Source organism: Pseudopodoces humilis, chromosome 8 (assembly GCF_049639895.1).
Source record: "Pseudopodoces humilis isolate 2021_Gansu_Grassland_sample_001 chromosome 8, ASM4963989v1, whole genome shotgun sequence".
Lineage (NCBI taxonomy): Eukaryota > Metazoa > Chordata > Aves > Passeriformes > Paridae > Pseudopodoces > Pseudopodoces humilis.
The window spans coordinates 12,237,738-12,254,372 of NC_142207.1; the positions used below are offsets into that span (position 1 = coordinate 12,237,738).

Consider the following 16,635-nt stretch of genomic DNA (forward strand, 5'->3'; position numbering starts at 1 on the left):
GACGTTATGCCTCTTCCAGCCGGTGCTGCAACAGCATGCACGAGTTAACCCATCACCAGGTACACGGAAAGCCTCTGTCGCATATACACACAACGATTATACAAGCCTTCTGCTCGAGGGAGACACTAAAAATGTACCAGAGGAATGCAACGACAGCACTCAAACCTATTTTCCCTGCCCATAACCAGGGCAACGCGCACATGTGCCTAGAAAGCACAGGATCGCAAAGTTTTTTTATTAAACACGCTAAAATAAAAATCCGTTTCAGGCGTTCCGCAGAGTTCATCGCATTTTAGAGACCCTGAACTACCCCCGCAGCTCGTTCCCCTCGAGGCTGTTTACGCGCCCCCTCGCCCCCCCCCCCCCATCTCCACACAGCCCCCACATCCCCTTCCACAGAAGGGAACCGGCTCTCCTGTTTTTTCGGAGAGGGAACCGGAGGGAGAGCGCACACACACGCCACCCCTCCACCGAAAGGGCTCAGGGCAGAGTCGCTCTCTGCCCGCGGCGACCTGAACGCGAAGTTGCGGGAGGGGGAGCGGCGGGGGGGGGGGGGGGGGGGGGGCGGTCACAGCACAGGGGGGCGGCTTGCCGCACCCCTCCGCCCCCCACCCCCGAGCCCCAAGCGCACCGGCAGCCGCCTTTACCTTCATGTAACATCCACGTCCTGGTTCCAGATGGAGCGGGGACCGCGAAGGGAAGAGGCGCGGGGGGTGCGCGCTCGCGCCGCTGCCGCCCCGCGCGACCCCCAACCCGCCTCCGCGGGCGCGCGCGCCGCAGACGCTCGGGCACGCGCAGCGCCCGCACCCCCCGCGGGATCGAGACCGGGAGCGGAGGCGCCGCTCCCCGCCCCTCGCTCAGTCTTCCCGCAGCGCCCGCCCGAGCCGCAGCCTCGGGACCAGCGACAGCAGCCGCCCCGCGTCCCGCCGCAGCGGCAAGCGCCGCATCGTACTGCAGCGGCTGGGCCGAGGGAGCGGGGGGAGGAGGGGGAAAAAGCTTGGGGAGAAGAGGACGAAGGAGCCCCGGGGGGAAGGCGGAGGACACCCCCACCCTCCGGCCTCTCCTTCCCCCCTCTCCTCACAGCGACCGGCCGGAGAGGCCGCACGGGCCGGGACTCTCCCTCACGGGGCGCGGCACTGCCTCGCACGAGCCGGCGGCTGCCCAGCAGGCAGCACCGGCCGGGCGGCCAAAGGGACCGGGCGGAGGTAGAGCGGCGGGGCGCTGCGGAGGCGCCTTCCCTGCCGGTGAGCGAGCGAGCGAGCGCCCGTGGAGCAGAAGGGGGGAGGGCCTGCAGCCTCCTCCCCTCATCGCAGCCCTCCCACCCGCCTCACGCGGGCAGCATAGCAACCAACATGGCGGCTGCGCAGTCACCCGGCGGCGGGCGGGAGGCGGCCCCCGAGAGCTCGCGAGAGCCGAAGGGGGGCGGGCACTGTGCTCTCCTTTCTATTGGTCCAGCGTGTGTCCGTAAAAGGGAGGGAGCAGGACCGAGAGTGCACCTGGCGGTCTGACTGGCGGGGTTTACCATGGCTGAAGGCGGCAGTGAACACGGATTGGTCAGCTGAGCCGTCACTCACGCCCGTAGGGGGGCGCTGAGGCGCGCGGCCCTCAGTGGCGGTGGCTGCGTGTGGTTGCTTCCCGCCGCTGTCCCGCTGCTGTGCCGCCGCCTTCACGTCGCCCGCGGGACGAGGTCCTGCTGAAGGAGGTTGTGCCCGTGGGAGCCGCAGGCTGCTCTTCTGACCCGCTCCGTTCGTAGGGAAAAATGAGCCACAGAAGAGCAGTAGGGGTGTCTTAATGTCGTAACCCTCCGCCTTGGTCACATGGCCACCCACCCTCATCCTGCAAATGTCCCAGAGGGTCATTACTGCCTGCAGGTCCTTGCCGGAGCTTTCCAGAGTATGAGATGTATTGTGCCTCTTGGCCACATAAAGATTTTCATAAGTGGCCCATGGGAAGGTTTGCGTTCAAAGACGTGATTTAACACAACCCGGTCCTTTGATGTACTTGTCCTGTGTATGAAAGGGTTTGGTTAAAAACGTCTTTAATGTCCACTTATTAAAACACAACCTCTCACAACAAGCTCTTTACCTAATAACAGACACATAGACTATATAGAATCATTTAGGCTGGGAAAGACCCTTAAGATTACTGAGTCCAGTGTTTGGGAATGAGTTATTTGATTTCACAATTAAAATCCTAACCATAGCAAGATGTGGAGTAATACTAAAGGAGTTTGCATGTTCTCTTCTAATTAGGAAGCTTTCTAAAATACAATTCGTTTGATGTTTGCAAACCTTATATATATTTCCAGCCTAAATTGCTCTTGTGCCAGTTTTGTTCTTTTGCTTACAAAGTCCTTCCCTCTTAGCAGTGTTTTCCCCCACTTACTTTTAATAAAGTAATCATACCCCCTCCCTGTTAATGGACTAAATAATCCAGGGGCTTGTAGCCTCTCCCATTACGTGAGTATTAAAATATACAGGATACTCCACATGATTTCTTTCAGGAACAAGTTGAATCCGGGGTGAGAATACTGAATCTGGGAAAAGCAATCAAGCCGAAATTTCAGATCACAATCTCTAGAACACTTGAAAATAATAGACCTCTTAATGATAAAGAGTAGAAAACAGTTATAAATTGCTGAGATTTACATTTTATTAATGAAAGTCTAAAAGATGACAAAGCTTGAAATGTGATTGATTCCCCTGGATTGAACAATTCCTAGACTGATGATTTCATAAAGCCCCAAAATAATACACACAGCATCAGTAATGCATTCCTTATTGCATTCCTGGTTCTCCAGCTCTTCCTGAACATCTCTGTAGTTACACTGACAGACTGATTATGGTGCAAGTAGAAACATCCAGCAACTGCATCCTGCATTTGTGAGCTGCTGCCGGCCTCTTGAGCAGGGCATATGTTCTGTGCATTAAAGGCATCCTCAGCTGCAGGGTTGTCTTGGCTTCCTGATAATTCTCTTTCAGATCGTATAGAATTTAGTCACAAATTTTACACATACATTTCAATCCATTTGCACTTAAGATTCCCATTCTGCCTCACATGTTCATATAATTTTCTTGTGCATGGTTTGTGTTAAACATATAGTTACGTTCAATCTGAGAAGAGCAATAATTAATATGTTACTTTCAACTTAGTGTGTGATGGAGGAGCAACCCAAACCACTCAATGTGATGGTTGTAGAAGTACACAATATTGTTTTGGCAAATGTAACCATGCAATGTTGTAAAGGGATTTGTTTTGCTGATCTAACAAAATTGGTGACATACAGATATTATATATATATTCCAAAGTTAATTTCTTGCAATACATTGTCTTTTCTGCATTTTGTTGTTTACAGAAGACTTGATTCAAAGCCCTAAATCAAGGCAGTGGAAGATTCCCACCGTGTGCAGAGTACTTCAGGTCAGGCCTACATTGCAAGAGCACTAAACAGACATTGAGACAAAGTTCTCCAGCTCATGCTTTTACAACAGCAATGGAGCAAAATTGCAATGCAGAATGTTTGAGTGCAGATATTGCTCAGACCTCATAATGCAGAATTCAGCAAAAAACTTACTTTGCAGAATTCTGAGTTACACATTTTATACCCTGACCAATCACTTCCCAAAATTATGAATGAAAGAGAGAAAGCAAACTGAAATGTCAGTTTGTCATTATTTACTTGAAAGAGCACATTCCTTTCTCATGTAAAAAGTGCATTCAGCTCAATTCTCTTTCAGGAGCATGGCTCTTTCATATAACAGCAAGTTTCTGGCTGTTGTCTGCCTGTGTATATAAGCAATGAAAGCTGTGTTTTGCGAAGATATTTTGCATAGCAAGAGTTTAATTTCCAAACCAGTATATGGGGATTTATCTGTACCCTTTTGATGCATTTCGGGGAGGATATGTTATCTCATGGCTTGCTGTGTCCTGCCAGTAAAACACCAGTATCTTAAACTGTTTTGTACATGTTAAACCTCTTGTGTAAATATAGAAGCAAACAAAAGATTCTCCTTTACCTAACAGATCTGTGGTATGTGTTTGTGCCAACAACCTTATTACTCATGCAAGACCTGCCAACCAAGCTGTGATAATTTATGTGAGAAAAATGTATATTAAAAATGTGAATGGGATTTTAAGCCTCTCACTGAAATACATGCAAACTGCTATGTGGCCAAGAAGACTTACTTAAACACAGCATTAAAGCAATTCAAGATAAATTACTCTCACCACAGGTGGAGTTTAGCTGTGAAAAGGGGACAAGGCACTTAATCTTAACACTAAGCTTGATCAAGCATAATATATATTTATTAGCAGATACATTTTCTATAAAGTAAGGTCCTAATTAAGTAAATTCCTTAAAACATACACACATTACTCAGGGAACAACCTTAAAATTGGCCAAATCCCATGTGAGAAATGCCTCTGCTCAGTATAAATGGCAGAGAATTTGTGCTGGAACATGGCTTTAGGATCACTGTTAATATATTCATAGTGCATAGTATGGACATAAATACTGAACATGAGTGTTCAACAGTGTTCTAAGCTATGGGGACAGAGGAATTTTGCTGCTTGGGACAGGGACTCACTTTCTCTTTAAGTTCACACAATATCTGGTGCCATAGGGCTCAACAGTACTAATTGTTGGAGTACTGCAAAATAGTAATTTGTGATAAGATTGTTGCAGCTATCATCCAGTCTGGAGGCTGGTTGTATTTCTTTTATAAATATATGTAAAAGGTAATGCTCAGAAATGCACTAAAACTGAAAGATAATGGAGACCTCAGTACTTAGAGTTTTGGATCATGTTTCACAAAGTCCTTTTTTTTCTCCAGCCAGCCTTTGACAAACTTCTTTGCCTTTAATGCACATCAAAGTATCATAAAGTTGAATTTCTAGATACCCACTGCAAACAGCCAAGTGATTTTGTGAAGTCCACTTGTGCATTCACTCATGGAATACTGTCATTTTCTCCTTCTGTCCAAAGGGAGAATCATAAATTCTGGCAAATAGCATAAACTGGCAAAAAAAACCCCATAGTAAACCAGGTAAAAAAATATTTTGAAGCATAATTATTTATTTTTTCCCAAATACATTAAAAACAGATCTGCCAGAGAATGTGAGGAACTAGCAGACAACAGAGATGTAACAGAAGTATTCAGGGAAAACTGGAGAAAGCCAAGTATGTTTTTCCATCACTGTTCTTTATGGCAGATTTTGAGGTGATTGCCACAACAAAACCTTTTTTAGGGGCATTGTCAGAAAAAACGTATTTGCAAAACTGGGTACCTGTGGTTTTGGAGCAAGTTAGTAAACTGTACAGTACCTGACTGCCACGACAATGTATTTTTCACCCCAGGGTTCAAAAGGAGCTTGGATCTGAAATCACCAAACTGTTAATGTGCTTTGTAATTTATTTGGTTTGGAGTGAACTCAGTTCTGGAGGAATAGAAATTTTTAGACAAGACTTCAGAGAAAACAGAAATAACTATCCAGTCAGTCTAACACATGGCTCATCACCATGTAATGAGAAGAAGCAGAAACTGCAAACCTGGAAGTGCTTTAAAAATGTCAGCAAAGTCAGCAAATACTGATAAAGAGGAGCTGGCTTATGTAGACTTTGTATAAAGATTGGGACAGTGGAGTCTTCAGCCATAATCGATTCCCTGTTGGAAGAAGACCAAGTTTGTACCATCTTCTGCTATCTTCTTCCTCCTCTCCTCCTTTCAGTTTGCTTTTACTCTCAGTCTAATTTCCACAGAAAGGAAATCCAAATGCGTGGGACTCAGGGAGACACAGACATCATGTTTGGGATATCTTCCCAGTCTGACCAATAAAGGAGCTGTGGACATGATGTGAAGAACATTTAACATGCAGCCTGGTTGAAGCAATCACATATAAAGATTTCCCCAAACAGTTTTACAAAGCCCAGGAAGGGAGCTGTCTTTGTGATTGGTAACTGCTTCAAAGGGAAGATGGATGGGTAAATGATTACAAGGGGAGTAACCAGTGAGATTCCAAACACACCTGAGCTTTACAATCTATTCACAAGTGGTAAGTGAAGCAGGATTGGACAGTGTTTTCTAGGGATTCACAATTTTTCAGGAAAAATCAAAAGTGCTGACACAAAGTAGCCAAAAGAAAAAACATCATGATAAAGATGGGGTAGGTGATAAAATAGCAGCTAAAATGAAATGTCAATGAAAGGAAAACAAAAAAATATCTACTTGTGCAACATAGTAGACTCTAATTAGTTCATATCAGTCAGCAAAGATATTTTGAAGTCATTATGGATAGTTTTCTGAAATTGTTCTCTCACTGCTCAGAGAGTCAGGACTGATAAGGACAGAAGAGAATGAAAATGAAATAATAAAATAAAAAACTACTGTATAAATCTTCAGGATTCATGTTCTTTCCTTTAATTCAAGACAAAATTCTGCTTATTGCATCTTGACACATGGTAGTATCTTAAGCATTGGAAAAAGATGAAAAAACATGAAAAAGAGGGACCAGATTGATCAGAAAGATGGAATACCTTCCAAGACAGATCAATTACTCTGGAACTATTTAGAAAATAGATGAGAAATGGGAGATATAATACAGGTATCAAAAATCAAATCTGACATGGGAAAGGTGAACAGGCAACAATTACTCATTTCTTATGAGAACAATGATGAATCTATAATATTTTTTTTCAAATGGAAGTGTAAAACAAGCAAAAGGAAGTACTGTTTAAACAACATCTGCTTAATTTGGATAATTCATCATCATGAGATCTTTTAGATGCCAAAAATACTTAGGGCTGCAAGAAGTTCCTAGACAAATTAACAGAAAAACAGGCTGCTTTGCAGAGAAATAGAGAAAGCCTCCAATTCTGTCCTTAGATACTCAGTGATTGAACTGGTAAATAGAAGAAATTAAGCTGCAATTGCTCTGTCCTTATATTTCCACTGTAGGGAACTGCAGGGCACCAGGTTACCTGGACCTCTGGTGTGATTCAGGCCAGCCTTTCTTTTATTACAGCTGCAGCAGAAAGACATCCCCACCTCACACCTCTAGCTTCCTGTCATATCCTGTGGGGACTGAACCTGAGAAATCCTAGCAAAACATTGAAATGAATGAAACATCTAATGAACTTTTTTAGAACCTTAGAAGGGGTTTAATCAAATCAACATTTTGAGATGAGATCCAGTGATCTTAATTTAGCAGCAAACCAGCTGCACAGATACAAAGCCAAAAATGACGGTTTACTTAGACCTTCATTTTGACTTAGCGCAAAGAACCTCACCCAGTAATTTCTGCAGCAGGCCTATAACTTTGGTTTTAGCTCTGTTGCATGTTTTAAAATAGTTTTTTTCTAAGTCCATAATTAAGCAACCCAGCACTAACAACTGCCACTAAAGCCTTCTGGATTTGGAACTTTTCAGAAAATTTCTGGAGTATTTGGGAGGAGAGAAAGATACGTGCAAAAAAGCAAGGAGAGTAAAAGTGGGCTCCATTTGTGAGGAATTAGTTCAATTCTACTATTGATTTCTTTCTACAGTGATAAAAAAATTCAAGTAATATTTGAAATGAGCAGCTCACACATAAAGGTTTCACCTCCACAGGCTTTATTTCATTTTTCCCTAACTTTACCTTGACCTGTATTTGACTGAATTGTAGGTAACTATCAGGAAAGTAGATAGTTTTCTTTCAAAGCTGAAAGTCAGATAGCACTGGTTCTAATAAGAATGATGTGAGTGCATAGGTTGCTGTGTTTTGTACTCAGTGCTATTTACATTTCTGTTGCTAAGATCCCTGAGTGAAGGCCACTTTATTCTCTTAAGGTGACAGCAGCTTGTGTAGATAAGCAGAACACACTGTACATTGGTAAAGAAGTTCCTTGAATTGGTTTTGTTTCCTTGATCTACATGGCAAACACTGGAATGGGCTCACCCTTTCAGATGGGCAGTTTCATATTTCAGGCCTGTTTCCAACAGAATATCAGGAAACCTTTTGAAAAATACCAATACACGTAGAAGAAGAGAGGAGAAAATGGCTTCTCTGTTACCCCTTCCCATTTTTTTTTCTGCTGTGGATTAAAAAAAATACTGTAGTGCTTGGTTCCTTTAGCTTTCCCAGGCTTCTTCATAAAAGTTTGCACAGAATTCTTCACTCGTGTGAGACACAGAGGAGACCGTGTGTCACCTCTTGCCGTGCCGCAGTTTCACAGTTGCGTTTTTGAGGTTGGCATTGTCTGCCAACAGCTAGCAGCAGTGCAGGGCTTTTCCCCTGCTGGTAAAACATAGCCAGAAATGCAGCCTCAGTCCTGAAAATGTCTTCCTCCATTGCAGTATAACATGACATGTTTCCAAAGTAAGTGTTCTTAACAAATATCTCTGAAGAGAAAAATAAAAGTGTTTATTGACTGTTGTGGTTTGCTGTGACATTGAATTAGAGTGCTGTACAGAAAACTGCCAAATTTGGCCTGTCCTAAGAAAAAGACAAAGATGGCACAGCAGCAACTCAGCTAAACAAAACATATGTGCAAAATACTTCCTGGTACACCCATATTCTGGCCTCCCTGCAAAAAAATTGCCAAGACAGATTTTTTTGACCGATAAAGTTCTTCCAGGAACTGTACAATCTGTTCTGCATTTTTGATTCATAGAATATTCACTTTATGGCTTCCTGAAGTGGTTGCAAAGTTGAGTAGTCATAAGTAGAAAAAGTTTTAGAAAGCTTGGACTGATAGTGTAGAAATTAGCCAGACTAATTATAATAAGAAGCATCAACATTTACAGAAAATTCAGCTCACTGCATTTTCTAATGGGGCAGATAAAAATATATTCAGATCAAGAGTGCAAAATGGTGTATGTTTTCCTTTTTATTTAAAAATATTTGTATCCTAAAAATAGAATGGATGGAATGTACCACATGACATCTGAAACTTTCAGCAAAGACAAGAGGACCAGAGAGCCAGTGGAAGTTTTCAAACTATTTGCCATTTGGTGAATAGAGCCCTGGAAAGATGCTTTCACAGACACAAAATTGGCTTCTGGGTTACCAGGGAAGAGGAGAGATACCAGTAAAGGATGAGTTGGCAGCCCTATGGACTCAGGACGTTGAAACCAACAGAGCACAGTATTGCTCTTACACAACAACCCTACCTGCACCTTATTTACTCAGCCCCAAAGGGACCACACACAGAGGACAGGATCTGTCAGTGCTTCATGGCTCTGGTGACACCACCACCAAGGCTAGCATTTAGTTGCACATTTAATGTGGCTTTTATCTGATCTACAACAGGTTTTTAATGTTACCCACAGCTCATAAAATTTGCTTGTTATCTAAGAAACTTCGCTTTCATGTACTAGTGTTACAAGCAGCCATGGTACTGATAAGAGTGATAATGATGATGTTTCTAGTCATAATAGTTGTGGGGACTTGGAAACATGAAAGTTGAAAGTCAGAAAAAAACCCCAAAGAACAACAGAATGAAAATGAAAATGCACCTATATTATTTCTCAATCTTGGAAACAAACTCTTTTTTGAATGCTTGGCTTTACAGTAATATTGTTACTGATACTCCCAAGTCGCCTTTAGGACAGTAGAAGGTGTCCGTGAACTCCTCTCTGTGTAAAAAGGTAAAAATCTGGAGCTTTCTCTCCAGCTCCAGGCTCAGTCACTGGACTGCAGTGAGAGGGGTTTTTTGGTGATGTCTTAAGTACTTTCTTAAGTACTCAAAAACAGGATAGCTACCCTCATTGCAGTGAACATTGTTCTGGGGTCACTGGACAGGACCCCCAGCAGTTCAGAGGAGTAGAAAACATCAAGTAATGGGGGGTTGGACTGAGATTAAGACAGAGCTGAAAGACACTTTAGGAGATGACCTGGGAGGCATTTTGGAAGACAACTGGGCAGTCCCACTGCTTGCAGGCAGCACTATCAGCTCTGCTCTTTGCACCAGGGTAGGAAAACAAGAATCCTCCCTACTTTACACCTTCAGTGTGCTAATGGGGATGAAGGAGTGAGCAGATCTGATCTGTCTTGCTTCCAAGATTCAGCAAGGACAAATACAGAGTGGGGAACCCTTGAGTCTGCTGCCTATTGGTTAACGCCACAAGGCTAATGCAGATTCTTCTGTAATTGCTTGCTACACATACGTGGCAACATACAGATGCCTCATGAATTGCAAAGAAATTGTATCTCAGATAATTTTGGATTAATCACAGTGTTCTCTGGAGGTACTGTTAATGAGGGACATACCCTTTACTTTGTATTCCTGCCCAAGGCAGCACATTTCCATGCCATATCATGAGGAACTGGCTCTACAAACCCATCATTAATTTCATAGCTGTCTCCCCCCTCTAACAGTGGAGGACTCTCCACTATGAACTCTGCCTAGAGGCAGATTGGTGCATGGATTTGTGCTTCTTTGTTCACCTCCCCATAAAATACTAAAGACATTATGCACTTGAAAAGTCACAATAAAGTTTAAAGAAAATAATTATAAAACAAGCCTTCTATTCTTTACTCTGCTAAGGTCACAGTTAATGAAAATTAAGATTTCTTCTCTTTTACCATGGATATGCTAATCTAATTTGTTTATAAACAGGATATAATAATGACATTCAGAAAAAATTATATTAAAAATGTTACACTAAGCTTTTTTTGCTGTTGCTAAATAATTACACAGAGGACCCCTTTTTTCACGACTTGCTGAGATTTGGTATGTCTCGAAAGCTAAACCCTTGAATCCCAGATTAAATATGCAAAGGCAGCGGGAACAATTCCCGCTTTGCTTGTGCATTCACAACTTCCCTGAGCCCTGCAAGGTCTGGCTGCACTACGGTCCTGGACTAGACCTGAGCCAAGTCCCCTGTGAGCCAGATCTGGCTGTGGTGTTTCCAGTGTGACTAGCTGCTGCAACACTGACATCGTTTGGGTTGTGTAAGGGCTAAGTCAGGACAAAATCTGGGGAACAGCAACTCTGACTCTGTAGTTAAATTTGAGACAGTATTAGCAGGAACTCAAAAAACAAAACAATAGACTAAGCCAGGACAGAAACATTCTTGCTGCAGCAAAAGCAAATTTAAACTAATTAAGGATATGTCTAAAGGACAATTTGCCTTCATAGCAATTGTGTACCTCAAACAGAGACTCTCCTGAGCTGGATCCAGGCCAGTGATACCATCCTGCTCTGCCAGGATTAGAAGCCCTGCACTGTACCCAGTTAACTGCAGCCACTTTGCAGAAACCCTCAAAGTGTTCCACTGAATGATTTGAGGGAGCATTCCCAGTATTCCCCCTCCCCAATGGGGCACACTTTCATCCCCACTGTCCACCAGGATTAATGGCACTGTTCTGCTTTGCATTTTTTCTGTTATTTACCCTTTCTCCACTAGATGCTACACTGAGACCATCAAACATTTATTGAGTCAAATAACATAAATTTGGAGACTCAGCGCAGAACAGTGTGTTTAAAACAAAACAGTGACAGCATTGCTCTGTGTGGTGTGAGGGTGAGACTTGTGCGTTTCACACTGGAGTAACTGCTCTGACTTCATCAGAGCTTCTTACTTGGCACTGCATGAGAGGGATAAAGCAAGTTAGTGTTTCCTGGCATTATTACTCATATGCAACTGTATCAAGAAATTACCCAAATGTGTGAAATGGTTTACCGAGAGTGCCACAAAATCTAAAATTAACCAAACAATATATGTCAATACGAACTAGTCTTTTGTTTCTCTTTATAGCTTAGAAATTCAAAATCCCGTGCTGAGCTGGAAAATTACACTAGATTATATTTTTTTATGGAGCTTTTTCAAATACTATCACAGATACACATTACTTTTCTTGATGTTATGCAAGCTTTTGACCCAGGCAGCTGGGGAGGTGCTATGCAGTGTGGCTCCCACAGAGCCTGCCAGCCTGGTTTTCACTTATGCATTGTGCAACACCTTCTGGTAAACAACCTGAGATCCTCTTGCCTCTCAGTGCAGGCAGGCCCAACCAAGCACTGCTGTGCAGCCTTTCTCGTGTGACAACTTTATTGGAGAAATGTGTTACAGCCTGTTTTGGAGGCTCTACTTGGACAAAGCAAAGTGAAGGTCGGAGACTGTTTCAGCTAATTAAGGTCTTCAGGGCTGTGTCTCTATCAGGTCTTTGGTTACTCCCTGTTCCTAGAGGTCTGCTTATTATGTACCACGCTATTCAGAAAAGTGCTGTATGTTATGGCCCAATTAGCAGCATCTTGACTGTTTTAGGAAAGGGGTAAATATAATTTAGGGAAACTGTAATATGACCTGGTTAAGGTACAGCATCGGTGACATACTTTCTTTCCAGCAAAAATCAAAATGCAGCTTCAGAACCCTGCTATGTTGGCCTATCTTACTGTGACATGCTTTGATTTGCTTATCTGGACTTAATCTGGGAAAAGAACTTGAATAGAAAAGAATGGTTTGTTCAATAGGGCCTCATAGCAGTCAATATTTACTGCTCAGGAACACAATCTGCTTGCTGGTGTGATGAGGTTCAAAATATAAATTATATACATCAGCTGAGGATCTAGGCCAGATGGTCAACAAACTGGGCCCTGGCCTCCTGAATGACCATTCACAAGCTCATCCTCAGATTAGTATAGAGAAAGGTGGAATAAGAGTGTGGGGAGGGGCAATCTCCTATTTTGCTTTTCCTTTCTTCCTGTACACATGGTTAGGCTTAGACCAGTTTAGCCAGTGGGAAGATGCACCATTATTCTAAGCTATGGACACTTTACAGTATTTCAGGCCAGAAATTTATTTAATTTACTTTAATTTAATTTTGGCAGAATTTCATTTAATACTCTGCAGTAATGTATAAGACACTTCATCAAGGTTAGGAGTAAAAACAACAGATTTACAAAGAAGGGCCCTAAATATTTTTACATTTCACTGGTTACACTGAGAAGCTATTAGAAATATTAAAGATAAATTATTCAATGTATTAAAAATAAATGTGTCTCCTCTGGTAATTAACTCCCTTACTATTTACTCCAGCTGAAGAGTTAAAAGCAAGCACAAACCCCAGCCACAAAGTAGGTCATAATTCTCTGAAAAATCAGACATAAGGTCATGACCTAAATGAAATAGAGTTTGGTTCATAATGATCCTGGGAAAGAAGGGATCGGCCAGTAGTAGGGAATTGGCATGTCAAAGGGAATTTTAAATGGGAGCTTTGCAGAACTTCTCATCTCTTCCAGATGGGTTCATCTCCAGCTCAGGTCAGTATTGATCGAAAACTGTTACTCTGCACAGTCTGTTCAGTGCCCAGTGATTCTGGGAATTGAATAATATTCCCAGCAGACAAGCAGTTGCATCATGTAAAACCACTACTAGACCTGAAATTAATTTCTAATTTTACTGGCAGCCTTCCAACAGAGAGGTCAGGCCAAGGGGTAGCCATAAGGATGAGGATTCCTCCTGGCAAAGCTGGAGGCATTTGGGGGCACAGAGCACAAGGAAGGGCAGATGTGGCAGGACACCTGTGAGAGCCAATTCATGGCAAGAGCACAGGCTGGAGAGAGACCATCACAGTCAGACATGAGAACCAGCAAGGTCAGGCAGCCTCTCCCATGGCCCTGCCAAGTGCCTCCATGAAGCTGCTGTGGTCCAGGCAGGACCACACAGGTGGCGGCCTGACAAGAGGTGACTTAGAGAACTCATTTTGTGGCACATTATTGCCAGTGGGGGAGGAAGGAGGAATACAAATTTGTAGGGTACTACAAAAGTTTAAATTATTTCATGTGTGCAGATAAATATGGCTCTTTATCTGCATATACTAGGAAATAAAGCAAAAATATCCCCGTGTTTCTTTTCCACTTGTGCTGGTTTCTGTGTTTGGACAGTGTCAGACTATTTTTCGGTGGTGAAATTTTTCTTGGTAAGGAATACCAGGGAGGAAGCATTAAGTTTTCAAAGTCACTGGTTGGAGCTTATTCTTGCCATTTGTAAGGAGAAACCCAAATATTATGGGGACCTTTTTTGCTCCAGTTAACCATACAAGAAACAGCAACAAAGCCAGGAAGTGCTGCAGTTTGCAGTATTGGAAAGCTTGCTTAAAAAGAAATAGTAATAGGAATTACTGAAAGCAAGGAAGCAATTTTTGGGGCCAAATTTCTTCAACACATTTATATTCCTATAAGATTAGTTAATATTCTTGCAGGAGATTCTTGCATATAATGAATCACACTGCCCCAAGCCATGTAGAAAGATGCACTGCTGATACTGAAAAATTTAACTTATCTTCAGATCACAATTGTTGAGTGCCTGTCATTTTATGGTAGAACTAACCCCAGGAAAGTCTGGATGAGTGATACCACTTTCACGTATCAAGCATAGGAAAATGAATGCACACGTAAACTGACCCTATGATATAAACTCCCATCAGGTTACCACTTTTCTATTTAGCACATTCAAGAAATACTGCACTGCTTCTGCACTGTGCTGGCTTGGGCTGGGCTAGAGCTCAGTTTCTTCACAGTAGCTACCACAGGGGATGTGGTTTGGATTTGTGCTGCAAGCAGTGCTCATAATTCGTGGTGTTTTCATTACTGCTGAGCAGCACATACACAGTCAAGGCCTTTTCTGGACCACCCACTAGTGAGCAGGCAGGGGGTGCACAAGGAGCTGGAAGGGGACACAGCCAGGACAGCTGACCCCAAGTACTCCAGGGATATCCCATCCCATGTGGCATCACGCTTGGCACAGAGCTGGGGAAAGGTTGGTGAGGGGCTGCTGCTCAGGAACAGGCTGAGCATTGGTCTGTTGGTGGTGAGCAGTTGGGGCTTTATGTATCACCTGTCTTTCTGGGATTCTACTTCTCACTCTTTCATAATTTTATGCAGGATGGCTAAGCCACATGGAGCAACCATTTACTAAGTGTGTTTCAAAAGCAAATTTGCTCACAGGTGGACCAAGTGGATAACACAGAAGTTATATTTAGGGATTTATAAAATGTCCTTACATAGAAATAGGAATTGTAGGAATGTTCTTTTTCATGCATGCCTTGGATCAGTGCTTTCATACGAGGATGAGACAAAGGGCTTCACCCAACCCCAAGCACAGCAGGTCGTGCCCCACGTCCAGTGCAAGGGTACGCTGGCACACCTGCACTGGCAGATCCCTATCTCGGGGGATAAACTATTAATTTAATTCCTGCCCAATTTGCAACCTCCTGACTCCCTTTCCTGCACCATTCAGGGTGCTGTGGCAGGTACAATCTTGCAGATAGGATGTGCTGCCATGTCCCCTCTCACTATCTGGTTTCTCACGTGTCAGAGTGATCGTTTCTCACACCACTGGAATATGCCTTGGTGGGGCACAGCACAGGTTTTGAGGCTGTTAGAGGGCAAGCACTGAGGCAGCTGTAACAAGTGACAGATTTATATATCCACCCACTGAAGCGCTGTTAATGCATCATACATGGAGTTTGATGCTGTAACAGGAAAATCAATGCTAGGATCACAGTTCCACCACAAGTGAAATGGCTTGTTGTGCACATCAGTAATTACACTTCTTGGCATTTTACCAAAGGCTCACAGTACTTTTTGTGGAGCTTTTTGTCTCTGTATATTAGTGATGTTGCAAAAGCTGAGCCACAAATAAAAAGGGAAATATAGTACTCAATTAAAAGCAGCCCAGGTGCAGTAATATAATTTGTATGAGGCAAATTTACCAGCTGCAGAGGGTGCAGTTCTCTGATGGATGGTCAGATTGACTGGTCCCTTAGCCTCATCTCGCCCCAAATGGTGGAACTAACCCTGGAATAAGGTCCACATAGGAAGATGCTCTGAGCCCACCTGAAGGCTTACCATGTGTGATTTCTACCTTCACATCCCACCTTAGGAGGAGCACACAGCTCTCTGTTATCAGCTTCAATGTGCCAGCAGTACTGCCAAGGGGCTGCATATCTCAGAGTAGCCTGGGGGGCTGCCCTGCCAAACTAAGTGTAGATGTTTGGCCAAATGTGCATCAAATCTATTAACTTAATTTCACAACTGAAGGGCAGTTTTGCTAATACTTATAACACACCATGTTATATCTGGTGAGAGCAAGGTCTTGGCTAATGCATCATTTAATGCTGTTAAAATTGTGCTGTAACTGCCAGGCTGGTTTTTTTTTGTTGTTGTTGTTGTTGTTTGTTTTTAGCAGTGTGAACGTCTTGGGTTTGCTTGAGTGAAATAAAGAATTAGATCCTGCTAGAATAAAATTCATACATAGTTTCTGAAGCTGAAAAATGGCGTGAAGTTAGGTCTTTTCAGTACAAACAAATTCAGGTTCTTATTGCATGAATAGCCTGTCAAGAGAAAATATAAATGGAAAATATATTCTTAAGATACAACTGCTCAGACATTCAGCAAAATAGATGCATTTTTGCTTTTACGTCACACAGCCTGAGTTAGAGCTGAGGTGACTAAACACCCCACAGAACTGTGATGTGGCCTATATAACCTCGTGTCAGAGCCTGCTCAGATCTGCAATGTGAGCTACCCTGGAGCTTGGTCTGAAGACACTCTGTCCTGTCTCAGCATGGAGGCTTCAGCTATTTATTCCTGAGGTTGCCAATAGCATTCATTTTCTCCTAGAGGGGTCTTCAGAGGAAGCCAGGTACTTACCA

General features: G+C 43.2%; 1 protein-coding gene across 2 annotated transcripts in view; it reads right to left on the minus strand.

Moving 5' to 3' along the window:
• The window catches only part of PTPN4 (protein tyrosine phosphatase non-receptor type 4), a 111,578-nt gene extending 110,826 nt beyond the window's left edge, over positions 1–752 (minus strand). For both annotated transcript variants that reach the window (XR_015773065.1, XM_014249392.2), the window contains exon 1: positions 648–752. Coding sequence is in view for 1 of the 2 variants with exons in the window: in XM_014249392.2 (XP_014104867.1) it covers positions 648–660 (13 nt within the window). In the remaining variant the exon portion in view is untranslated. The remainder of the gene's footprint in view (positions 1–647) is intronic.
• Positions 753–16,635: the final 15,883 nt, after the last annotated feature.